General features: G+C 44.6%; 1 protein-coding gene across 1 annotated transcript in view; it reads right to left on the bottom strand.

The window, feature by feature from the left end:
• Positions 1-26,224, bottom strand: part of LOC139405996 (histone deacetylase 4-like) — a 170,795-nt gene that overhangs the window by 38,093 nt on the left and 106,478 nt on the right. The window contains exons 6-13 of the mRNA XM_071148452.1: positions 22,935-23,063; positions 22,650-22,762; positions 22,017-22,133; positions 21,148-21,343; positions 20,698-20,894; positions 7,024-7,248; positions 5,523-5,715; positions 4,547-4,680 (exon numbers count right to left, since the gene is read on the bottom strand). Of these exons, the coding sequence (XP_071004553.1) occupies positions 4,547-4,680; positions 5,523-5,715; positions 7,024-7,248; positions 20,698-20,894; positions 21,148-21,343; positions 22,017-22,133; positions 22,650-22,762; positions 22,935-23,063 (1,304 nt within the window). The remainder of the gene's footprint in view (positions 1-4,546; positions 4,681-5,522; positions 5,716-7,023; positions 7,249-20,697; positions 20,895-21,147; positions 21,344-22,016; positions 22,134-22,649; positions 22,763-22,934; positions 23,064-26,224) is intronic.

Here is a 26,224-nt window from a genome sequence, read left to right as displayed (position 1 = left end):
CTCATCGCTACAACTCCGTACGGGCTCGGGAAAGACGAAGGTTGAAAGTCATGCGTCCTCCGATACACAACCCAACCAAGCCGCACTGCTTCTTAACACAGCACGCATCCAACCCGGAAGCCAGCCGCACCAATGCGCCGTGCACCTGGTAGTCAGTTTTACGAGGGTATGTTTGGCAGCATGAGTGAAGGATGCTTTGTTGCGAAATAGGAAGCCGATTCCAGATGTAATTTTGGATTGGAGATGCTTGTGAGTCTGGAAGGAGAGTTTACAGTCTAACCAGACACCTAGGTATTTGTAGTTGGTTGGTTAGCGCACACTGCGCCCAGCCCGCCACAGGAGTCGCTGGTGCGCGATGAGACAAGGACACCCCTACCGACCAAGCCCTCCCTAACCCGGGCGACGCTAGGCCAATTGTGGCCCCGTGGACCTCCCGGTCGCGGCCGGTTACGACAGAGCCTGGGCGCGAACCCAAGGACTCTGATGGCACAGCTGGCGCTGCAGTACAGCGCCCTTAACCACTGCGCCACCCGGGAGGCCTGGATAGTCAGTTTTACGAGGGTATGTTTGGCAGCATGAGTGAAGGATGCTTTGTTGCGAAATAGGAAGCCGATTCCAGATTTAATTTTGGATTGGAGATGCTTGTGAGTCTGGAAGGAGAGTTTACAGTCTAACCAGACACCTAGGTATTTGTAGTTGTCCACAAATTCTAAGCCAGAACTGCGCAGAGTAGTGATGCTGGGTGGGCAGGTGCGTGCAGCAATCGGTTGAAGAGCATGCATTTAGATTTACTTGCATTTAAGAGCAGTTGGAGTCCACGGAAGGAGTATTGTATGACATTGAAGCTCGTCTGGAGGTTTGTTAACACAGTGTCCAAAGAAGGGCCAGAAGTATACAGAATGGTGTCGTCTGCTTGGAGGTGGATCAGAGAATCACCAGCAGCAAGAGCGACATCATTGATGTATACAGAGAAAAGAGTCAGCCCGAGAATTGAACCCTGTGGTACCCCCATAGAGACTGCCAGAGGTCTGTATAACAGGCCCTCCGATTTGACACACTGAACTCTATCTGAGAAGTAGTTGGCGAACCGTACAGTCATTTGAGAAACCAAGGCTGTTTAGTCTGCTAATAAGAATGCGGTGATTGACAGAGCCGAAAGCCTTGGCCAGGTTGATGAAGACGGTTGCACAGTATTGTCTTTTATCGATGGTGGTTATGATGTTGTTTAGGACCTTGAGCATGGCTGAGGTGCACTCATGACCAGCTCGGAAACCAGATTGCACAGCGTAGAAGGTACGGTGGGATTCGAAATGGTCGGTGATTTGTTTGTTAACTTGGCTTTCGAAGACTTTAGAAAGGCAGGGTAAGATAGATAAAGGTCTGTAAAAGTTTGGGTCTAGTGTGTGATTTCCAATCTTTAGGGATCTCAGACAATACGAAAGAGAGGTTGAACAGGCTAATAATAGGGGTTGCAACAATATCGGCGAATAATTTTAGAAAGAAAGGGTCCAGATTGTCTAGCCCGGCTGATTTGTACAGGTCCAGATTTTGCAGCTCTTTCAGAACATAAGCTGTCTGGATTTGTGTGAAGGAGAAATGGGGAGGCTTGGGCAAGTTGCTGTGGGGTTGCAGAGCTGTTGACCGGGGTAGGGGTAGCCAGGTGGAAAGCATGGCCAGCCACAGAGAAATTATTATTGAAATTCTCGATTGTCGTGGATTTATCGGTGGTGACAGTGTTTCCAAGCCTCAGTGCAGTGGGCAGCTGGGAGGAGGTGCTCTTATTCTCCATGGACTTTACAGTGTCCCAGAACTTTTTGGAGTTTGTGCTACAGGATGCAAATTTCTGTTTGAAAAAGCTTGCCTTTTCTTTCCTAACTGCCTGAGTATATTTGTTCCTAACTTCCCTGAAAAGTTACATACCGCGGGGGCTATTCGATGCTAATGCAGTACGGCACTGGATGTTTTTGTGCTAATCAAGTGCAGTCAAGTCTGGAGTGAACCAAGGGCTATATCTGTTCTTAGTTCTACATTTTTTGAATGGGGCATGCTTATTTAAGATGGTGAGGAAAGAACTTTTAAAAGAATAACCAGGCATCCTCTACTGACGGAACAAGGTCAATATCCTTCCAGGATACGCAGGCCAGGTCGATTAGAAAGGTCTGTTCGCTGAAGTGTTTTAGGGAGCGTTTGACAGTGATGAGGGGTGGTCGTTTGACCGAGGACCCATTACGGACGCAGGCAATGAGGCAGTGATCGCTGAGATCCTGGTTGAAGACAGCAGAGGTGTATTTAGAGGGCAGGTTGGTCAGGATGATATCTATGAGGGTGCCCGTGTTTACGGATTAAGGTTTGTACCTGGTAGGTTCCTTGAAAATGTGTGTGAGATTGAGGGCATCTAGTTTGTATTGTAGGATGGCCGGGGTGTTAAGCATATCCCAGTTTAGGTCACTTAACAGTACGGAGATAAAGATAAATGGGGGGCAAATATTTCACATATGGTGTCCAGGGCACAGCTGGGGGCTGAAGGTGGTCTATAACAAGCGACAACGGTGAGAGACTTGTTTCTGGAAAGGTGGATTTTTAAAAGTAGAAGCTCAAACTGTTTGGGCACAGACCTGGATAGCATGATAGAACTCTGCAGGCCATCTCTGCAGTAGATTGCAACTCCACCCCCTTTGGCAGTTCTATCTTGGCGGAAAATGTTGTAGTTGTGGTCGGAAATTTCAGAATTTTTGGTGGCCTAAGCCAGGATTCAGACACGCCTAGAACATCAGGGTTGGCGGAGTGTGCAAAAGCAGTGAAAAAAACAAACTTAGGGAGGAGGCTTCTGATATTAACATGCATGAAACCAAGGCTTTTACAGTTACAGAAGTCAACAAATGATAGCGCCTGGGGAACAGGAGTGGAACTGGGGGCTACAGGGCCTGGTAACACTTACTACGACACCAGAATCTGTAATTGTGTACCCATTTGTTATAATGTACTGCTATTTTACTAATCCCCAAGGGCCACCTGAGCTTTTGATGGACAAGAGGGATGGAGAGGATGGAGGGATGGAAGGATGAAAAGGAGAGAGTGAAGGAGGGACGGAGGAAGATGGGGGGGGGGGACGGGGGCAGCAGGGTAACACCTGCAGCCAGGAATCTCCAATTAGTAACAGTGGTGGTCGTAAATGAGGTCTGAAAGGGGTGAGTGAGAGAGAGAGAGAGAGAGAGAGACAGGAGAGGAAGTTTGGGGATGGAATTTGTTTGCTTGTTTATTTGTTGATGTTATTTCTGTTTATGCCATTCGGGAAAGACAGACAGGCAGCTGTGCAACCAAGCAATGAACGAGTGAGACGCGGGAGAGATCAGACACAGGAGACCCGCACACTCTAGGAGCTCAGATGCAATAACTGAATAGCCTCATAACCGGCGTTTCGACAGACACGCTGTCTTCATCAGGGTATAATGACAAACACTGCGGGTCACCAGTTTATATCGTGTCAAAGGACACGCGCAGGTGTCTGTAATCATGGCCGGGTGTGGCTTGAAATCACTGGTTCATTTACAGATATAAATAGAACGTATAAAAAAACATGAATGGATATTACGGTCATAGATACAATATGGCTTCCATAGGCCTACAAACACTTTCAATGAATAGCAAAATCACAAGAATGGCTTCAGATCACAGTCTACGTTGAGACCGAAGGGAGCAAGGGTCTTTAAATTAAAGATAAAGACACACACACACACACACACACACACACACACACACACACACACACACACACACACACACACACACGCACACAGCGATGCAGGAAAGATTATCCCCATTTAGGAACCATTAGACTGTTTTTAGACCTCTCGGATGAAGAGAAAATAATGTCTATTGCTGAGAAAATGTGTGTGTGTGTGTGCGTCTGTGTGTGGTAATTGTGTGTGTGCATGCATGAGTGCGTGTATGTGGATTGTCACAGAACAGGTGCAGGGCATGATAAGACCCACTATAAGCTTTTTATCTCTGCCAGCGCTTCAAAACAACCTAATACTTCAAAACAAGGCCCTAAGCTAAACAATGATCTAAGGTCAGTTTAGATTTTTCTTCTGCCACATGTTAAGGTTTGGCAAGGGTTAGCTGATCCTAGATCTGTGCTTATGGGCAACTTGCTGTGGGGTGTTTTGTCAATGGGGAGGTCGTGCAGCATGGTTTAACACTGCCCCCTCCTGGTCAGAAATGGTGCCTTAGAACGCTCTGAAAGTGGAATAATGGGTCCATCGCAGTAGTCTAGGTTAGATGGGAAAAGGAAGCCACGTTCGACTATTGATACAGGACGGTCGAACACGCTTCCTCAGTTACTCTGACAGAATTTATACTCTAAATTGGATTTCTCCCCTTAAGTCTCTGCACTAATTTGAAAAGACTGTATGGGTGAAAACACAGAGCAGGCCTCAATATAACCTCTGCTTGTAGGTCACTGCTTAAAAATGAGTGAAACAATGTGTCAGTATAGATTATTGATACACATCCAAGAGATGAGCTTTGGTGATGGTCTCCGTACCTCACACTGGCCCCTCAGTCCTGTCTCTTGGAGTCGTGACCAGATGCTCTGGATGCGTCCGGCGTGCTCTGGGTGTGTGTTGGTGTTGCCACACATACACTGGTGCTTCTGCATCAACGTGTCATACACCAGTCCTGGAGGGTGATGGGAACACACACAGAGTGAGGAAAAACTAGGAGACAATAACCGTGTCCGAATACCCGTACGTACATGCGTTCTAAATAATTAGGCATTTTGGGTATGTGAAAAATCTAACGTTTTATAGTATGTGACAATTTTGGAAATGTGGTATGCTTTAAATGCCAGGATGTCATACTAATTTTGGCATTTGATTTTAGTAGACTCTCGTGTGCTTGACAACGGCTGATTAATCAGATAAATTGACGTGCTGTGCCAAAATGAACGAACGGCGGCAGTCAACGCAATTGCGCATTAGACGACACACTCTCAGTATGGATGAGCCTAGTGTGTTGACATTTGATGCTTACTGCGTTCGTTTGTACTGAACAGTATGTTCTAAATAGTATGTAGTACGATTAGTATTTAGTACACAGTATGTCGTTTTGGTAAGTAGTAGGCAAGCCAGATTTTGCACACAGCCATAGATTCTCAGTGCACTCCCCTCCCTTTCTCCTTCTCTCTCTCAAACACACGCACGCACGCATGCATGCACGCACACACACACACACACACACACACACACACACACACAGAGACAGATACAGACACCCACACCCTGCACTGCATGGCTGATCAGTATGCTGGACACTGTGGCTCTCAGAGTGGTTTAGAGGGGAACGAGTCAAGGACTTGATTCTTTTTTCAGGGAGAGAGGACACATTAATCTAAGAGAACAGGCAGCTAAGCCCTTGCAGACTGAAGGTTAGAGAGAGAGCGATAGAGTGATTTGAGCGTGTGTGTGATTGTGTGCATGAGTGTGCACGTGTGTTAGTGTGTGTGGGTCAAGGGTGCTTGCCGGTGGTGAAGCGAGGCTTGGTGGGTGGTTCCTGCTGCACCACGATGGGGGGGAAGCAAGCCGAGGCAGGAGATGATTGGGCCCTGCAGAGGGGGCGGTGCGCTGGGAAGGTGATTGACAGGCCGGCTGCCTCCATCGAAGCCTGGTAGTTCCTCAACTGGTGGATTCTCTGCTGCTCCAACAACACATCCTGCTGCTCACATAGAGAGAGACAGAGAGAAACAAAAAGAGAGAGAGACAGAGAGAGACAGAAAGAGAGAGAGACAGAGAGAGACAGAAAGAGAGAGAGAAAGAGAGACAGAGAGGCAGAGAGAGAGAGAAAGAGATATTACACACACGTAAGTGCTCTCTCTCTCTCTCACACACACACACACACACACTCCAAATGCAGCTATCGTGTGCATCTGTTGAACTGCTGCAAGATATCTTAGTAGCCAGAAGATGGCGCTTGATGCGTCTCCATTATCACAGCCAGACAGACGTGAATCAGACGTGTGAGCTGATTCAGGAGCATAAAGATACAGAGACAAATGCTTTGTATGCAGGTATTCAGTATGCAGGTATTCAAATGATCTCATTGATAGTCACCCCAATTCTTATTAAAGACTACTGGTGGGGCTGGCTATAGGTGATTGTCGTTAAGGAGCTATTGGGATTCAGATTCGCAAATTGTACTGCCACTAAGTGAATTGCCACTACTGTAACTAACAGACCAGGATTCGATTGGGCATCGCTCCTGTTCTAACACTGCATTTCCCAGGGGCCCCCGGTGCTCTACTTCCTGCCGGGGGATGTAGGGTTTGTGGGCGTCATGGCAACAGGGAGGACAGTTGATTGGATTTGGACCGACTGCATGGGCTGTATGTTAGACAGGGAGGACATGGTCTTGTGTGTGTGCGTGTGTGTGTGTGTGTGTGTGTGTGTGTGTGTGTGTGTGTGTGTGTGTGTGTGTGTGTGTCGGTGACAATGTGTGTGTCGATGTGTGTGTGTGTGTGTGATCCTAGGGAAACTCAGATTCAGCTGTAGAGAGGAGGCGTGAGGCTGCCCTCAGCCATTCAGACAAAAACCTGCACGCTATTTCACTTTGAGAGTAGGAGTATAGTGTGTGTGTGTGTGTCCATACAGCCAGAGTAAGCCATGTGTGGGTGTCTGTTTTTCGTGAACTGACTAAAAACCCAAATAGCCTACATTCTGTTCATTATCACCAAAGCATGACAAGTGTGTAGTCTTCCTTCCTTCTCTGTCTGTCTGTCTGTCTGTCTGTCTGTCCGGAAACTCCAGCTCTTGTCCACTGGTGATGTTAACCACAAGCTGTAACAGCAACAATTAGGCTGCGAGTTTGTGTGTTTGTGTGTCTGCAGTTATGCGTGCATGCCTGAATATGTGTGTGTGTGTGCGTCTGTGCATGTGCACTTGTGCATGTGCACGCATGAATATGTCTATGTTTGATTGTGTGTGTGCGTTTCTGTGTCCCCTCCTCTTCCTGCTCTCTGTCCCGTACCTGTCGGAAGAGCAGCTCCTGGTCAACTATCCTGTCTCTGTGGTCCCTCTCCTCTTCCTGGAGGTCCGGGGGCTCCTGCTTGACTGTCACTCCACACATGAGGCCTCCGTCCTGGGGACATAGGGCTTGGTGCTCCCTTAGCTCCTCTTCTGTCTCCTCCGGGTGACTCTCGTGCTGCCGGCCCGGGCCCGGCCCCGGCCCCGGCTCGCTGGGCTTGGCCATCATCTGAATGGGGGGGGGGGGACACAGCACTGGGTATGAATAAGTTACACATACCTGTTCATAATAATAGTAATAATATTAGTAATAATAATAGTAAGTAATAAGTAATAATAGTAATAATATATATTTTGTTACCCAGAGTGATAGTCATGCGTGCATACATTTGTTGTATGGCTGGCCCCAGAAACCCTTGGCATTGCAATCGCCATGCTCCACTAACTGACCCACACAGGACAGCAAAACGATAAGTAATGATAACTGTTGCAATACATATGTTGGGAAACCTCTTATCGCCTCTTATCCTTGCTGCCTATGGCTTAGAGGCAGTATACCATTTCTTAAGGCTGATTGAGCTGCAGCCAGCTTCTTCATGGTCGTGTCGCCGGCGGTAGCTAATGTGGCAATTTCTTTCCCTCCCATGATTTTATTTAAATTAGGATAGCAGCCTACACAATAAATACAATATTGATAACCATCTAGATGTCACCTTGATAAATACATACAGTCCACTACTGGGAAGGGCATGAATAGCAACACTAGGACACAGTGCCCTTCGCTCCCGCTTGCCAAGCACTATAAGGGTGGCAGGTAGCCTAGCAGGTACAGCGTTGGGCCAGTAACCGAAAGGTCGCTAGATTCAAATACCCAAGCTGGCAAGGTGAAAAATCTGTCGATGTGCCCTTGAGCGAGGCACTTAACCCTAACAAAACAACACCTTTCTCTGCACCTATCCGGCCTCTTAATTCTTTATAAATTTGCAAACATTTCTAAAAAACTGTTTTTGCTTTGTGATCAAAATCAAATCAAATGTTATTTGTCACATGCGCCGAGTACAACAGGTGTAGTAGACCTTACAGTGAAATGCTTACTGACGAGCCCCTAACCAACAATGCAGTTTTAAGAAAAATACCAACATAAAAAGGAAATTAAAAAAGAAATAAAAGTAACAAATAATTAAAGAGCATCAGTAAAATAACAATAGCCAGGCTATATACAGGGGGTACAATGCAAATTGTTTGGGTATCCATTATCGGGTATTATGTGTAGATTAACGAGGAAAAAAATCTATTGAATCAATTTTAGAATAAGGCTGTAACGTAACAAAATGTTGAAAAAGTCAAGTGGTCTGACAACTTTCCGAAGGCACTGTATATTTGTTTTCCTCAATACCCCATAATGACAAAGCAAAAACAGGTTTTAGAAATGTTTGCAAAAAAAACAAATTCAAACATGAAATATACATTTACATAAGTATTCAGACCCTTTACTCAGTACTTTATGGAAGCACCTTTGGCAGCGATTACAACCTTGAGTCTTCTAGGGTATGACACTACAAGCTTGGCACACCTGTATTTGGGGAGTTTCTCCCAATCTTCTTTGAAGATCCTCTCAAGCTCTGTCAGGCTGGATGGGGAGCGTCGCTGCACAGCTATTTTCCGGTCTCTCCAGAGATGTTGGATCGGGTTCAAGTCCAGGCTCTGGCTGGGCCATTCAAGGACATACAGAGACTTGTCCCAAAGCCACTCCTGCGTTGTCTTGGCTGTGTGCTTAGGGTCGTTGTCCTATTGGAAGGTGAACCTTCGGCCCAGTCTGAGGTCCTGAGTGCTCTGGAGCAGCTTTTCATCAAGGATCTCTCTGTACTTTGCTCCATTCATCTTTGCCTCGATCCTGACTCCCAGCCTCTGCCGCTGAAAAACATCCCCACAGCATGATGCTGCCACCACCATGCTTCACTGTAGAGATGGTGCCAGGTTTCCTCCAGACGTGACTCTTGGCATTCAGGCCAAAGAGTTAAATTTTGGTTTCATCAGACCAGAGAATCTTGTTTCTCATGGTCTGAGAGTCTTTAGGTGCCTATTGGCAAACTCCAAGCGGGCTGTCATGTGCCTTTTACTGAGGAGTGGCCACTCTAACATAAAAGTTTGATTGGTGGAGTGCAGCGGAGATGGTTGTCCTTTTGGAAGGTTCTCCCATCTCCACAGAGTAACTCTAGAGCTCTGTCGGAGTGACCATCGGGTCTAGGAAGAGTCCTGGTGGTTTCAAACTTCTTCCATTTAAGAATGAAGGAGGCCACTGTGTTCTTGGGGACATTCAATGCTGCAGAAATGTTTTGGTACCCTTCACCAGATCTGTGCCTCGACACAATTCTGTCTCAGAGCTCTACAAACAATTCCTTCGACCTCATGGCCTGGTTTTTGCTCTGACATGCACTGTCAACTCTGGGACCTTATATAGACAGGTGTGTGCCTTCAAATTCATGTCCAATCAATTGAATTTGTCACAGGTGGACTCAAATAAAGTTGTAGAAACATCTCAAGGATGATCAATGGAAACAGGATGTACCTGAGCTCAATTTCGAGTCTTGTAGAAAATGGTCTGAATACTTATGTAAATAAGGTACCTGTTATTTATTTTTATTTGCAAAAATGCTAAAAACCTGTTTTCACTTTGTCATTATGGGGTATTGTGTGTATATTGCTGAGGATTTAAAAAAATGTAATCCATTGTAGAATAAGGGCAAAGAATAAGGGCAATAACAAAATGTGGAAAAAAATCAAGGGGTCTGAATACGTTCCGAAGGCACTAAATATACAGTGCCTTGCGAAAGTATTCGGCCCCCTTGAACTTTGCCACATTTCAGGCTTCAAACATAAAGATATAAAACTGTATTTTTTTGTGAAGAATCAACAACAAGTGGGACACAATCATGAAGTGGAACGACATTTATTGGATATTTCAAACTTTTTTAACAAATCAAAAACTGAAAAATTGGGCGTGCAAAATTATTCAGCCCCCTTAAGTTAATACTTTGTAGCGCCACCTTTTGCTGCGATTACAGCTGTAAGTCGCTTGGGGTATGTCTCTATCAGTTTTGCACATCGAGAGACTGACATTTTTTCCCATTCCTCCTTGCAAAACTGCTCGAGCTCAGTGAGGTTGGATGGAGAGCATTTGTGAACAGCAGTTTTCAGTTCTTTCCACAGATTCTTGATTGGATTCAGGTCTGGACTTTGACTTGGCCATTCTAACACCTGGATATGTTTATTTTTGAACCATTCCATTGTAGATTTTGCTTTATGTTTTGGATCATTGTCTTGTTGGAAGACAAATCTCCGTCCCAGTCTCAGGTCTTTTGCAGTCTCCATCAGGTTTTCTTCCAGAATGGTCCTGTATTTGGCTCCATCCATCTTCCCATCCATTTTAACCATCTTCCCTGTCCCTGATGAAGAAAAGCATGCCCAAACCATGATGCTGCCACCACCATGTTTGACAGTGGGGATGGTGTGTTCAGCTGTGTTGCTTTTACGCCAAACATAACGTTTTGCATTGTTGCCAAAAAGTTCAATTTTGGTTTCATCTGACCAGAGCACCTTCTTCCACATGTTTGGTGTGTCTCCCAGGTGGCTTGTGGCAAACTTTAACCGGCACTTTTTATGGATATCTTTAAGAAATGGCTTTCTTCTTGCCACTCTTCCATAAAGGCCAGATTTGTGCAATATACGACTGATTGTTGTCCTATGGACAGAGTCTCCCACCTCAGCTGTAGATCTCTGCAGTTCATCCAGCCTCTTGGCTGCATCTCTGATCAGTCTTCTCCTTGTATGAGCTGAAAGTTTAGCGGGACGGCCAGGTCTTGGTAGATTTGCAGTGGTCTGATACTCCTTCCATTTCAATATTATCGCTTGCACAGTGCTCCTTGGGATGTTTAAAGCTTGGGAAATCTTTTTGTATCCAAATCCGGCTTTAAACTTCTTCACAACAGTATCTCGGACCTGCCTGGTGTGTTCCTTGTTCTTCATGATGCTCTCTGCGCTTTTAACGGACCTCTGAGACTATCACAGTGCAGGTGCATTTATACGGAGACTTGATTACACACAGGTGGATTGTATTTATCATCATTAGTCATTTAGGTCAACATTGGATCATTCAGAGATCCTCACTGAACTTCTGGAGAGAGTTTGCTGCACTGAAAGTAAAGGGGCTGAATAATTTTGCACGCCCAATTTTTCAGTTTTTGATTTGTTAAAAAAGTTTGAAATATCCAATAAATGTCGTTCCACTTCATGATTGTGTCCCACTTGTTGTTGATTCTTCACAAAAAAATACAGTTTTATATCTTTATGTTTGAAGCCTGAAATGTGGCAAAAGGTCGCAAAGTTCAAGGGGGCCGAATACTTTCGCAAGGCACTGTATACAGTGGGGCAAAAAATTATTTAGTCAGCCACCAATTGTGCAAGTTCTCCCACTTAAAAAGATGAGAGAGGCCTGTAATTTTCATCATAGGTACACTTCAACTATGACAGACAAAATGAGAAAAAAAATCCAGAAAATAACATTGTAGAATTTTTTATGAATTTATTTGCAAATGATGGTGTAGATAGAGTACATGGAGTAGAGTATATAGAGTTCTATGAGATCTTCAGTTTGTTGGCAATTTCTCGCATGGAATGGCCTTCATTTCTCAGAACAAGAATAGATTGACGAGTTTCAGAAGACAGTTCTTTGTTTCTGGCCATTTTGAGCCTGTAATCGAACCCACAAATGCTGATGCTCCAGATACTCAACTAGTCTAAAAAGGCCAGTTTTATTGCTTCTTTAATCAGGACAACAGTTTTCAGCTGTGATAACATAATTGCAAAAGGGTTTTCTAATGATCAACTAGCCTTTTTTAAATTATAAACTTGGATTAGCTAACACAATGTGCCATTGGAACACAGGAGTGATGGTTGCTGATAATGGGCCTCTGTCCGCTTACGTAGATATTTCCCCAAAAATCAGCCGTTTCCAGCTACAATAGTAATTTCCAACATTAACAATGTCTACACTGTATTTCTGATCAATTTGATGTTATTTTAATGGACAAAAAAGTGGCTTTTCTTTCAAAAACAAGGACATTTCTAAGTGACCCCAAACTTTTGAACGGTAGTGTATATCCATAAAATCAAAAATGGACCTTCCTGCAACAGCATGGGAAGTAGCCTTTAGCCAATATTAGGGGGACAGTAAGCTCCCATATGTGTTAGGTGAAATACCGCAGTTTGCTATCATTGCAGCAAAGTTTGGGACCTGTTGCGATTAGAAAAGAGCAACCAGCGGATTTTGGAGACTAGTGGAGCACAAACACCAAAGTAAATTAAATCTGCTAATTTGTGATTGTTTATTTCACTTGCTTTGACAATGTTAACACTGTTTCCATGCCAATAAAGCCCCATTGAGAGAGAGAGAGAGAGCGAGAGCGAGAGAGCGAGCGAGCGAGCGAGCGAGAGAGAGAGAGAGAGAGAGAGAGAGAGAGAAAGAGAGAGCAAGAGAAAGAAAGAGAGAAAGAGAGCGAAAGAAAGAGAAAGAAAGAGAGAGCGAGAGAGAGAGAATAGTAGAATAACCTCCATAAACAGAAGGATAAAGAGGGTACTTCTGTTCAAAATCAAGTGAGGGAGAGGGGGACCAAGACAGAACTTCAAAGTGGAGAGTGAGCGGGAATGAAAGTGGGACGTTGGGTAAGGAAGACATTAGATAAATCAGATATAGAGAGAAAGGCGAGAGAGTAGGCAGCCCAGAGAAAGTGAGAAAGATTGAAAAGAGAAGACAGAAGAAAATGAGACACAGAAATAGAGAGAGCGAGAGAGGGAGAATGAAATAGACAAACAGAAAGAGACAGATATACCTGTATGCAGAAAGAGAAAGAGAGACAGAGAAGGAAGTAGGCAGAGAGAGAGAGAGAGAGAGAGAGAGAGAGAGAGAGAGAGAGAGAGAGAGAGAGAGAGAGAGAGAGAGAAAGAAAGAAAGAAACAAAGAAGCAAAGAGAGAGAGAGAGAGAGAGTGTAATCAAGACTGTGGCAGACGATGCTGTGCCAGGCCAGCTGGGTCCATCAGGCTCGGTCGCCACGGGGATGGCAAGGGAAATAACAACACCCCCCCCACCCACCTCCCATTTCCAGTGTCCCTGGTCGTAGTCACCATGGCTGGCAGACGCACACACAGGGCCCTATTGGCACGACGCCAGGGGACCCGGTCCATTGACGTCAGAGCCCTGGTCTCTTGCCTCATCCCCGGTCCCTCTTCTCCAAACACAAGCCTCTCTTTTTACACTCAACCCCCCCCCCCCCCCCCCCCGCCCCCCCCCCCGCCCTTTCAATCTCCTTGACTCTCTCTCTCTCTCTCTGTAACTCTTTTAACACTAGAAGCGCTGCGGCTATCATTTTTAATTTAACATTTAAATATCTCTGCCATTTTTAAAGTCACGCCCCCCTCCATCCTTGACTTTTCCTAAATAACTATGTTTAACACACGTGTGTTGTTAGAATCTCATTATCACAAACAGAACGTGTCACAAGCGGTTTTAAGAGGACATGTCATTTTCAACCCCTGCCCCTCATTCACAGGCTGATGACTGGCCTTCGAAACTAAACTTCAATTATATCGAGACTAAATATAAAATGGAGTTATTATATATATATATTTGTATTTCTAATGTTACCCAAGAACTTCATAATTAAAAACAAAGGATATTGTTTTCCAATAGCATATTATGAAACGTATTTATTAGACTGTTAGAATGTTGCAGTCAAAATGACTGCTCATTGGCTCTCAGTGGGGTCCCTTAAGGCCCAGCTTTTCTAGTGTTAAAGCGGGAAACATACTTTTGAGATTTGAGCCAGCCACATGAAGGATGAGATTGCTTTGAAGTTGAAGCCTACTGTAGTTCCTTTAATACTTAATAAACTGGTAGTTTAAAAAAAACAACTCCTCAACACTGTTAATATCCAACTATACATGTTTCAAGCATTGCAGCTTTTTAGTACCTCTCATCCAAAACATGAAGCAAAAACCAAGGTTCCATCAAATACATCACTTTTTTTGACAGTAGATTACAATCTAACAGCAGCACGATGGAAGTATTGATGTCACGGAGACAGCTGATTCACTAGTAAAGTGACAAGTGACCACTTATGGATCACCAGCAAACAATCAATATATCCTGAGAGTCAGCAGCCCCAACATATGACTGGGTTGATTTAGCCGCATCGTACTAACACCGATCCTGCCACCTCCCATTGCTTGTCAAACAACATATCTAATGCCAAACCATTGGGAAGTAAACTAAGCCTTATTCTCCATATTCTTAATAATGGATGACCACCGAGAACTCGGAGGTACATTCTGAGGTTAAAATTAGTGGAAAACAACAGATTCCCGTAGAGCGGTGGTTCCCAAAATGTGTATAGTCCCGTACCCCTTCGAACATTCAACCTCCAGCTTCACACCCACTCTAGCGCCAGGGTCAGCGCACTCTCAAATGTTTTTTTTTTTGCAATCTTTGTAAGCCTGCCACACACACTATTTGATACATTTATTAAACATAAGAATGAGTGTGAGTTTTTGTCACAACACGGCTCGTGGGAAGTGACAAAGAGCTCTTATAGGACCAGGACACAAATAATAATATAATCATTTTGCTCTTTATTTAACCATCTTACATATAAAACCTTATTTTCTCATCAAATATTGTGAATAACTCATCACAGGTTAATGAGAAGGGTGTGCTTGAAAGGATGCACATAACTCTGCAATGTTGTATTGTGCTGGAGCGAGACTCAGTCTTAAAGAATTTTCCACACACAGTCTGTGCCTGCATTTAGTTTTCATGCTAGTGAGTGCCGAGAATCCACTCTCACGTAGGTAACATGGTTGCAAAGGGCATCAGTGTCTTAACAGCGCGATATGCCAAGGCAAGAAACTCTGAGCGCAGCGCTATCCAGAAATCTGGCAGTGGCTTCTGATTAAATTAAATTTTCACAGAACCGTTACAATTTGGATGAGGCTCTCTTGTTCAGATATCGGTAAGTGGACTGGAGGCAGGGCATGAAAGGGATAACGAATCCAGTTGTTTGTGTCGTCCATTTCGGGAAAGTACCTGAGTAATTGCGCATCCAGCTCACTCAGGTGCTTTGCTATATCACATTTGACATTGTCCGTAAGCTTGAGTACATTGGCACAAAAAACAACAAAAAAAAACATACAATGACAGAAAGACCTGTGCGTGGTCATTGTTTAATGTAGACAGAAAAGAGCGCCAACTTCTTAATTATAGCCTCAATTTTGTCCCGCACATTGAATATAGTTAGTTGCGGAGAGCCTTCCCTTGGCAGTAAGAGCCTCGCGGTGGATGCTGCAGTGTACCCAAGTGGCATCGGGAGCAACTGCTTGCACACGCATTACCACTCCAATATGTCTCCCTGGCTTTTGCGCAATCAGTACAGATACCAACACATCTTGACCACCAAAGTCCATTTGATGTCACAAGCTGTCCAGTACTTGAAAAAATATCCTATCTTGTTGTCCTGGTTTCCAGTGGTTTGCAGAAGAGGATGTCTTCCTTAATTGACCCCCCATAAACGTAACGGACATGTGCCAGGCCCACCACGTCTGTTGACTCATCCAGCTGTAATGCATATAATTCACTGGCTTGTATGTGAAGCAATAATTGTTTCTAAACATCTCCTGCCATGTCACTGATGCGTCGTGAAACAGTGTTGTTTGATGAAGTCATTGTCTGTATAGTTTCTTTGGGCCTTTTCCCCCAGCATTGTCCCAGCCATATCCGCGGCAGCAGGAAGAATGAAGTCCTCCAAAATAATATGGAGCTTGCCTGTCCTAGCCACTCGGTAGCTCAACATATAAGAGACATTTAGCTCAGTCTTATTAATGGTATCTGTTGCTTTTATACATGTCTTACTACTCCAAAGTCATCTTTATTCCCGCTCAAAAAACTCCCGTGGCTTATTTTTCAAATTGTCATGTTTAGTTTCTAAATGTCTGCGCAAGAGTGAAGGTTTCCCACGAGAGACTAACGGTTAAGGTGATTGGATGTTAATTACTTGACGAGGCTACCTGTATTTGACGATGCGTTGTTATTTTGCTGAACACTGGAAGGTTCAATTGCGCAATTTTGGCAGTGAAACGAGGCTACTCAGGAAATAAAAAAACATCACCCAAATGTATAGCCCCGTTGGAAAATATAAATGTACTGTTTGAGAATGTGAAGATTTGTATTTATTTTTATGTGTGAATCACATTTTTATTTGGCGTACCCCTGACGGCATGGCATTGCGCGTACCCCAGTATGGGAGTACCTGCCGTAGAGGGTAATTATGTGATATTTCCCCCCAAAGCCGGTGTTTGGAGGATACAGTTGAAGTTGGAAGTTTACTTACACCTTAGCCAAATACATTTAAACTCAGTTTTTCACAATTCCTGACATTTAATCCGAGTAAACATTCCCTGTCTTAGGTCAGTTAGGATCACCACTATATTTTAAGAATGTGAAATGTCAGAATAATAGTAGAGAGAATGATTTATTTCAGCTTTTATTTTCAACACATTCCTAGGGGATCAGAAGTTTATATACACTCAATTAGTATTTGGTAGCATTGCCTTTTAAATGGTTTAACTTGGGTCAGACGTAGACTTCCACAAGCTTCCCACAATAAGTTGGGTGAATTTTGGCCTATTCCTCCTGACAGAGTCAGGCTGTTGGCCTCCTTGCTCGCACACACTTTTTCAGTTCTGCCCACACATTTTATATTAAGGATTAAGGTCAGGGCTTTGTGATGGCCACTCTAATACCTTGACTTTATTGTCCTTAAGCCATTTTGCCACAACTTTGGAAGTATGCTTGGGGTCATTGTCCATTTGGAAGACCTATTTGCGACCAAGCTTTAACTTCCTGACTGATGTCTTGAGATGTTGCTTCAATATATACATATAATTTTCCTTCCTCATGCTGCCATCTATTTTGTGAAGTACACTAGTCCCTCCTGGAGCAAATCACCCCCACAACATGATGCTGCCACCCCCGTGCTTCACGGTTGGGATGGTGTTCTTCGGCTTGCAAGCCTCCCCCTTTTTCCTCAAAACATAATGATGGTCATTATGGCCAAACAGTTGTATTTTTGTTTCATCAGACCAGAGGCATTCCTCCATAAAAGTACGATCTTTGACCCCATGTGCAGTTGCAAACCGTAGTCTGGCTTTTTTATGGAGGTTTTGGAGCAGTGGCTTCTTCCTTGCTGAGCGGCCTTTCAGGTTATGTCGCTATAGGACTCGTTTCACTGTGGATATACAGTGCCTTGCGAAAGTATTCGGCCCCCTTGAACTTTGCGACCTTTTGCCACATTTCAGGCTTCAAACATAAAGATATAAAACTGTATTTTTTTGTGAAGAATCAACAACAAGTGGGACACAATCATGAAGTGGAACGACATTTATTGGATATTTCAAACTTTTTTAACAAATCAAAAACTGAAAAATTGGGCGTGCAAAATTATTCAGCCCCTTTACTTTCAGTGCAGCAAACTCTCTCCAGAAGTTCAGTGAGGATCTCTGAATGATCCAATGTTGACCTAAATGACTAATGATGATAAATACAATCCACCTGTGTGTAATCAAGTCTCCGTATAAATGCACCTGCACTGTGATAGTCTCAGAGGTCCGTCAAAAGTGCAGAGAGCATCATGAAGAACAAGGAACACACCAGGCAGGTCCGAGATACTGTTGTGAAGAAATTTAAAGCCGGATTTGGATACAAAAAGATTTCCCAAGCTTTAAACATCCCAAGGAGCACTGTGCAAGCGATAATATTGAAATGGAAGGAGTATCAGACCACTGCAAATCTACCAAGACCTGGCCGTCCCTCTAAACTTTCAGCTCATACAAGGAGAAGACTGATCAGAGATGCAGCCAAGAGGCCCATGATCACTCTGGATGAACTGCAGAGATCTACAGCTGAGGTAGGAGACTCTGTCCATAGGACAACAATCAGTCGTATATTGCACAAATCTGGCCTTTATGGAAGAGTGGCAAGAAGAAAGCCATTTCTTAAAGATATCCATAAAAAGTGTCGGTTAAAGTTTGCCACAAGCCACCTGGGAGACACACCAAACATGTGGAAGAAGGTGCTCTGGTCAGATGAAACCAAAATTGAACTTTTTGGCAACAATGCAAAACGTTATGTTTGGCGTAAAAGCAACACAGCTGAACACACCATCCCCACTGTCAAACATGGTGGTGGCAGCATCAAGGTTAGGGCCTCCCTTTCTTCAGCAGGGACAGGGAAGATGGTTAAAATTGATGGGAAGATGGATGGAGCCAAATACAGGACCATTCTGGAAGAAAACCTGATGGAGTCTGCAAAATACCTGAGACTCGGACGGAGATTTGTCTTCCAACAAGACAATGATCCAAAACATAAAGCAAAATCTACAATGGAATGGTTCAAAAATAAACATATCCAGGTGTTAGAATGGCCAAGTCAAAGTCCAGACCTGAATCCAATCGAGAATCTGTGGAAAGAACTGAAAACTGCTGTTCACAAATGCTCTCCATCCAACCTCACTGAGCTCGAGCTGTTTTGCAAGGAGGAATGGGAAAAAATGTCAGTCTCTCGATGTGCAAAACTGATAGACATACCCCAAGCGACTTACAGCTGTAATCGCAGCAAAAGGTGGCGCTACAAAGTATTAACTTAGAGGGGCTGAATAATTTTGCACGCCCAATTTTTCAGTTTTTGATTTGTTAAAAAAGTTTGAAATATCCAATAAATGTCGTTCCACTTCATGATTGTGTCCCACTTGTTGTTGATTCTTCACAAAATTATACAGTTTTATATCTTTATGTTTGAAGCCTGAAATGTGGCAAAAGGTCGCAAAGTTCAAGGGGGCCGAATACTTTCGCAAGGCACTGTAGATACTTTTGTACCTGTTTCCTCCAGCATCTTCACAAGGTCCTTCGCTGTTGTTCTGGGATTGATTTGCACTTTTCGCACCAAAGTATGTTCATCTCTAGGAGACAGAACACGTCTCTTTCCTGAGTGGTATGATGGCAGCATGGTCCCATGGTTTTTATACTTGCGTACTATTGTTTGTACAGATGAACGTGGTACCTTCAGGCATTTGGAAATTGCTCCCAAGGATGAACCAGACTTGTAGAGATCTACAATTTTTTTTCTGAGGTCTTGGCTGATTTCTTTAGGTTTTCCCATGATGTCAAGCAAAGAGGCACTGAGTTTGAAGGTAGGCCTTGAAATACATCCACAGGTACTCCTCCAATTGACTCAAATTATGCCAATTAGCCTATCAGAAGCTTCTAATGTCATGGCATTATTTTCTGGAATTTTCCAAGCTGTTTAAAGGCACAGTCAACTCAGTGTATGTAATCTTCTGACCCGCTGGAATTGTGATACAATGAATTATAAGTCAAATAATCTGTCTGTAAACAATTGTTGGAAAAATGACTCGTGTCATGCACAAAGCAGATGTCCTAACCGACTTGCCAAAACTATAGTTTGTTAACAAGAAATGTGTGGAGTGGTTGAAAAACAAGCTTTAATGACTCCAACCTAAGTGTATGTAAACTTCCCGACTTCAACTGTGTACTGTCAAGAGAGCCAGCAAACCGTGCCAATATATCCTCCAAACACAGGATTCGAGGGCATTATCACTACGTCTAACACAGTCTGGAATTTTCTCCCTCGCCAGGACACTGTTCAGAGGAGCTACTAGCCAACTACACAGCTAACACAACCACTTCAAACAGAAGCTGGAAAGACAGCAAACTAGCTGCATTTAATTTTGTATCACCTCTTTTTCTATTGACATTTCTTTGTATACTGTATATATCCATAAAAATTATGCTGACTCATGATTTCAACTGTTTGAGAAAAGCAGTCTCATCGTGACACGCTAATCCTCAATGGGACAGTGGAGATCGGATTTCAATATTGAAACGATGTTGCAAACGTCGGAGAGAGAGACAGCAAGGTTTATACAAATCTATGCTGTTGAAAACCAATTGGTAGTCTAAAAGAAAGGGGAAATGTCTAGATGCTTTTCACAGTGGAGATCAAGTTTCTAAATTGCCTGGTTGGGCTGATGAGACAGTAGATTATGCAGTGGGATGGAGCACTAAATAGGTATTACAATGTCATAGCCTTAGCCAGAGGTAACTTGTGGAATAGACACCGGCTGGAACGCAGTTTTAATCCATCAGCATCCAGGATTAGACCCACCATATAATCCTCAGGAATGTCACAATACAAGAGAAATTCAAGAGGGAGAAAAAATAGCAATAATTATCTCTACACCCCCACCCTGCTCTGACCTTATGATTCTTATGATTCTCCATCTTCCCTAATCACCACACACACACACACACACATAAATACACACACACTGAGCTCTTTCCTGTCGCGACCATAGAAGGACGCGGCTTCCTCCATAACATGCACACTGGACAGGCAATACTTTGCCGATGTACAGTTGTTGTGTTGCTGCTGGGCCTGTTGCTTGTGCTTCATAACGCAGCAGACATATACACACACACACACACACACACACACACACACACACACACACACACACACACACATAAAAGAACAAAGGATGCATGCACACACACCTTGTTGATGTGGAGTTGCTGCTGCTGGAACTGCTGCTTGTGTTTCTCCAGGAACTGCTGGTGCTGCTGCTGGACCACCAGCTGCTGCAGGGCCTGGGCGTTCTGGGGCAGAGGGGCCGACTGGGTCCTCCCCAGGGGACGGTGCTGCCCACGCAGCTTGTGGATGGAGGACGATTGCAGGGGCATTCCGCCCAGGCCTGAAACACATGAAAACAAAGACACAACACGAATAGGATGATCCACAAGTAACATCGGGTACTCAACCAGTGGAGACTGCTGTCACTTTAAACCTGGGGGACAGGCTCATTGTACTGGCTGGAATGGAAATGTCAACCACATTAATTAACATGTCCTCCTTTCACCAGCCGCCACTGATACCATAACGCAAGGTGGTCCTTTTAAAACCAGGTTTTGGAGATGATGTGCCTGAGACGGAGTGGATATGCTTACAGCAGGACAGACCTAGAGGGTTCTGGGACTGCTCCAGGAGGACCATGTGCTGGAGGAGGGGGTTGTGTGCCGAGCCCCCGTCGGTCAGGTAGGAGGGCAGGTGGGCCCCTGGGATGAAGGGAGTGGTTATGGGGAAGCCCTGCTGCAGCCTATCGTGCATTGAAAGCCTGTCACCTTCCTGCTGGCCCGACGTCATCCGAAGGGACAAATAGAGGGAGAGACAGAGACACAGAGAGAGAGAAAGAGAGAGTGAGAGAGATAGGATAAAAGTTGCCCCTAATGCAAACCAATAAACATCTAACTGTAGTGTAATTTCCCTCTAAACCATTACAGGGCAAAATATATAAGTGAACTACAGTGAACTAATAACCTTCTGCCTGAACTGACTTGGAAGAGTTGGAAACGGATATAGAGTGAGAGAGAGTGAGAGAGAGTGAGAGTGAGTAGTACATGCGTCACTGACTGCTGGTCATTGTCTTTCAACGGGGCCTTTCTGAAATGGAGTGAGGCTGAAAAGCCACATATGACAGATGGACTAGGTCTAGACAGGGCCTCCTCTATGTAGACTCTTCCACTCTGAAAGGGCCATGTGCGCAAGCAAGCCCTCAAAGTGACGGAGGAGAGGAGAAAGAAAGGAGAGAGAGCGAGAAAAGGAAAGAGAGAGTGAGTGAGAGAAAAGATGGGGAGAAATAGCAAGTTAGATGGAGAAAATAAGAAATTGGGGGAAGGCGGTGGAGAGTGTGGGGGGGAAGTGGGCTAGAGAGAAAGGGAGAAAGTGAAATGTCAGGTTAGAAAGATACTAACGAACGGAAAGAAAGAACGAAAGTAAAAACTAAAAGAACGAGAGAAAAGTGGGTGTATGAACTAACGCTGGAAGGGCCGGTGGCTGGCAGGCCCAGGGTGATGTTAGGCAGCGAGGGCGATGTGTACAGAGACAGCTGGCTCAAGGGGCCCTCTCGGCCAGCCAGCCTGTGGGCCGGGGAGGCCTGCAAACAGAGGAGCACACAGTCAGAAAGAGACACTGAAACACAGACACAGGCCAGACAAATAGGCCCCTCTGCAAAAATAAACAGCCCTGTCTGGTCATTCCCCCGGACCCCTGTGGCCTCCTGTCTACACTGGCCATCTGGAGCACATGTTGCTTACAGAGACACATACGCTCAGAGCCTTAGATACTCACAAGGATACAAAGATGCACATACCCTATGCACAGAGACACTTGCATTTACACACTCATGTGCACATACTTACACACACAAACAGTCACACATGCACACGCCTGACAGTGTGAGCCAACAACTAACAGGTGGGACGTAAACATGCTGTTTGGCTTGGGCCATATTAAGCAAACAGCCCTCAGCAATGTGACTGGGAACAGTCAACATCAGAGCAGATTGAAAAGAGAACAGTACAGTATATCAGAAGCTCCTGGTTTCTGCATGGTCACAGTAAGCTAACAGCTTAATGTGGGTTAAATGCTTGAGTGGCTGCTTAGTGCTTACCTCTACTGAACTACTGGACATGGAGCCAGCGATGCCATTCTCATTGGTGATGTTACTGGAGCTGTTGTTGGGCGAACTGGGGCCCGAGCCAGGAGCGCTGTTGCAGGCCGATTCTACAAAAAAAATACATAAAACACAAGACATGAGGCTCCCACACAACATGCATACTGATCAATGTACCAGGTTGGAAACCTATTGATTTCAACCTACAGAAAAGTACTGAAGTCATAGACGCAAGGGCCGCGCAAGTTTGCACATGTTCCACTTGAGCTGGAAGAAGCTTACCAGCCATGTCCAGAGAGCGCTTCTTGGCGGTGGTAATTGGACCGTCCTTCCTGCGCAGAAGTGGGCTACTTCTGCGTTCCGTTACCTTCTGTTTTAGCCTGGACCGGAGCTTCAAGTTGGGCTCAGAGGCTAGAGAGAGGAAGCGGGGGTCCATCAAAACACAACTATAGAGCAGAACGTACACAACACAAATTACAGAAATCGGAGACAGGGATTACGCAGGCTTTTTTGTTGGCATTGCTATTGAGGGCATACTAGAGATGACAAGCAGGGCGCTGTAAAAATGGGATTCATTTGAATCAAATCAAATACTTCCGCAAACCATGAATGAATACAGTTATGGAGACAACACTGGCAAAGACGAGCGCTTTCGCTCTCTACTGCACATCATGTCTGTCACTCCGCTCTCACTCTTCTCTCCTGCCGTCTGAAACTGTCTGGATACAAGAAAAAACACTCCAGACCCCAGCAAACCGCCTCCCCCCCGGCCCGACTTCAGCTGACCTGTGCTCAGTACAGATCTGAGGTGACATCACCCTACTCTGAAACTCTCAGAGAAGAGCACTTTAATGGAGAGCGTTTTACAGTGTACGTAGTAGCCAACATTAGTACACAATCAATAGTCCCCAACAACACACTGTGCTGTGGAGCCTAGAATGAAACTAGCACCGGAAATGAAGCATTGTACATGGTACATAAGAAGGGTAAGCCGGTTCAGGGCAGTTAGTTAAGCTAACAAGCTACTCCATAAACAAGCTACTTCTGGAAAGACCGATGGAGCAGATGAGAAGAGACTTGACGAGATGAGCTCCAAACATGTGACAAGGACGAGCAGCAGTAGGGGTAACGAGTTTCCAGTCTTGGCAGCTGTCGCCGACCCCCAAGCTTCATCAAGCCCGTCTCAATGCCCAGCTAATGAATAGCTCTTGTTGTCAAATGCTCGCAATTAAACAAGTGTGTGTGTGGTTTTTTTTGGTGGACTTCTCAGGGTTCGTTCTTGGTCATTTCTACTTTCTGTGTGTGGACAGACAGATAGGGGGATAGGGAACAATAGCGGGAGTGTCGAAGAGGCGACTGTAATTGCCGCATACACAATGATCAGGGGAGCGGAGCACGGCCCTTGTCAAGCGCCAATCTGGGAGATCCTATCATCTCTCTATCTTACAGTCGTGAAGAGGGCACGACAAAGCCTATTCCCCCTGAGGAAACTAAAAAGATTTGGCATGGGTCCTGAGAACCTCAAAAGGTTCTACAGCTGCAACATCGACTAGACCACTGACCTTACACAAGATTCAAATACCAGTTGCATCACTGCCTGGTAGGCAATTGCTCAGCCTCTGACCGCAAGGCACTACAGAGGGTAGTGCGTACGGGCCAGTACTTCACTGGGGCTACTTCACTGGGGCTAAGCTGCCTGCCATCAAATGGTCCCCGTACTATTTGCATTGTCTAGCCCACCTCCCCAACCCCTCTTTTAATGCTGCTGCTACTCTCTGTTTATAATTTATGCAGAGTCACTTTAACTATACATTCATGTACATACTACCTCAATTTATGCCGACCAGCCAGTGCCCCCGCACATTGGCTAACCGGGCTATCTGCATTGTGTCCCACCTTCCGCCAAACCATCCGCCAAACTATATGCATAGTCACTTTAACCATATCTACATGTACATACTACCTCAACCAGCCTGACTAACCGGTGTCTGTATGTAGCCTCGCTACTGTATATAGCCTGTCTTTTCACTGTTGTTTTTTAAAAATGTCTTCACTTATCTATTGTTCACCAAATACCTTTTTTTGCACTATTGTTTAGAGCCTGTAAGTAAGCATTTCACTGTAAGGTAACCTGTAACTTGTAACCTGTTGTATTCAGCGCACGTGACAAATAAACTTTGATTTGATTTGATTTAGTGGCCAATCCTCAAAAAGAGCTTTAGTTTTGGAGATATCCCTACTCGCGGTAGAACAAAACACAACCATGTTTTTCACATCTCTAATATATCCCATAGATGGTTGGGGGGGGGGGGGCTATAGGCTCATGTAACCAGTTTTGCAAGCTCTGATATTGCACAAATGTGGAATACAAGTAGTCAGTTATCTGCCCTACTTACACAAACAAAAAACATTAGGATATCTTAATGCATCTTGGAAATATTAACCTGTAAACACAGAGATACAAAAGGTGGAATATCTCTACCACAAAATGTATGAAGAACGTAAGCTTTATTTTTGACATACACAGTACATTAGGAAAGTAATCAGACCCCTAAAACTGATTTAAATGCTTTTTCCCCCTTATCAATCTACACACAATACCCCACAATTACAAAGCAAAAACAGGGTTTTAGACATTTTTGCAAATGCATTAAACGTTTTAAACTGAAATATCACATTTAAATAAGTATTCAGACCCTTTACTCAGTACTTTGTTGAAGCACCTTTGGCAGCGATTACAGCCTCGATTAGCTTGGCACACCTGTATTTGGGGAGTTTTTCACCATTCTTCTTTGCAGATCCTCTTAAGCTCTGTCAGGTTGGATGGGGAGTGTCGCTGCACAGCTATTTTCAGGTCTCTCCAGAGATGTTTGATCGGGTTCAAGACCGAGCTCTGGATGGGCACCTCAAGGACATTCAGGATCGTTGTCCTGTTGGAAAGTGAACCTTTGCCCCAGTCTGAGGTCCTAAGCACTCTGGAGCAGGTTTTGATCAAGGATCTCTCCGTACTTTGCTCCGTTCATCTTTCCCTCGATCCTAACTAGTCTCCCAGTCCCTGCCGCTGAAATACATGCCCCACAGCACGATGCTCCCATCACCATGCTTCACCATGGGATGGTGCCAGGTTTCCTCCAGATGTGATGCTTGGCATTCATGCCAAAGAGTTCAATCTTGGTTTCATCAGACCAGAGCATCTTGTTTCTTATGATCTAAGAGTCTTTAGGTGCCTCTTTGGCAAACTCCAAGCGGGCTGTCAAGTGCCTTTTAATGAGGAGTGGCGTCCGTCTGACCACTCTACCATAAAGGCCAGATTGGTGGAGTGCTGCAGAGATGGTTGTCTTTCTGGAAGGTTCTCCCGTCTCCACAGAGGAACTCTGGAGCTCTGTCAGAGTGATCATCGGGTTCTTGATCACCTCCCTGAAGAAGGCCCTTCTTGGAGAATCTCTTTAATAGACAACTTTCCAAGTCAAATTTGTATGGTCCTGCATGACAAAAGTACATACAGCTATACATGTCTTTATTATATTTTAGGTATTGTATTCTAATCAGCTTTTAGGAAAATAGGTGGGCTG

The sequence above is a fragment of the Oncorhynchus clarkii genome, chromosome 3 (assembly GCF_045791955.1).
Source record: "Oncorhynchus clarkii lewisi isolate Uvic-CL-2024 chromosome 3, UVic_Ocla_1.0, whole genome shotgun sequence".
Classification (NCBI taxonomy): Eukaryota; Metazoa; Chordata; class Actinopteri; order Salmoniformes; family Salmonidae; genus Oncorhynchus; species Oncorhynchus clarkii.
Note: the sequence above shows the minus strand (reverse complement) of the source record. Positions and strands in the feature narration are given on the sequence as shown.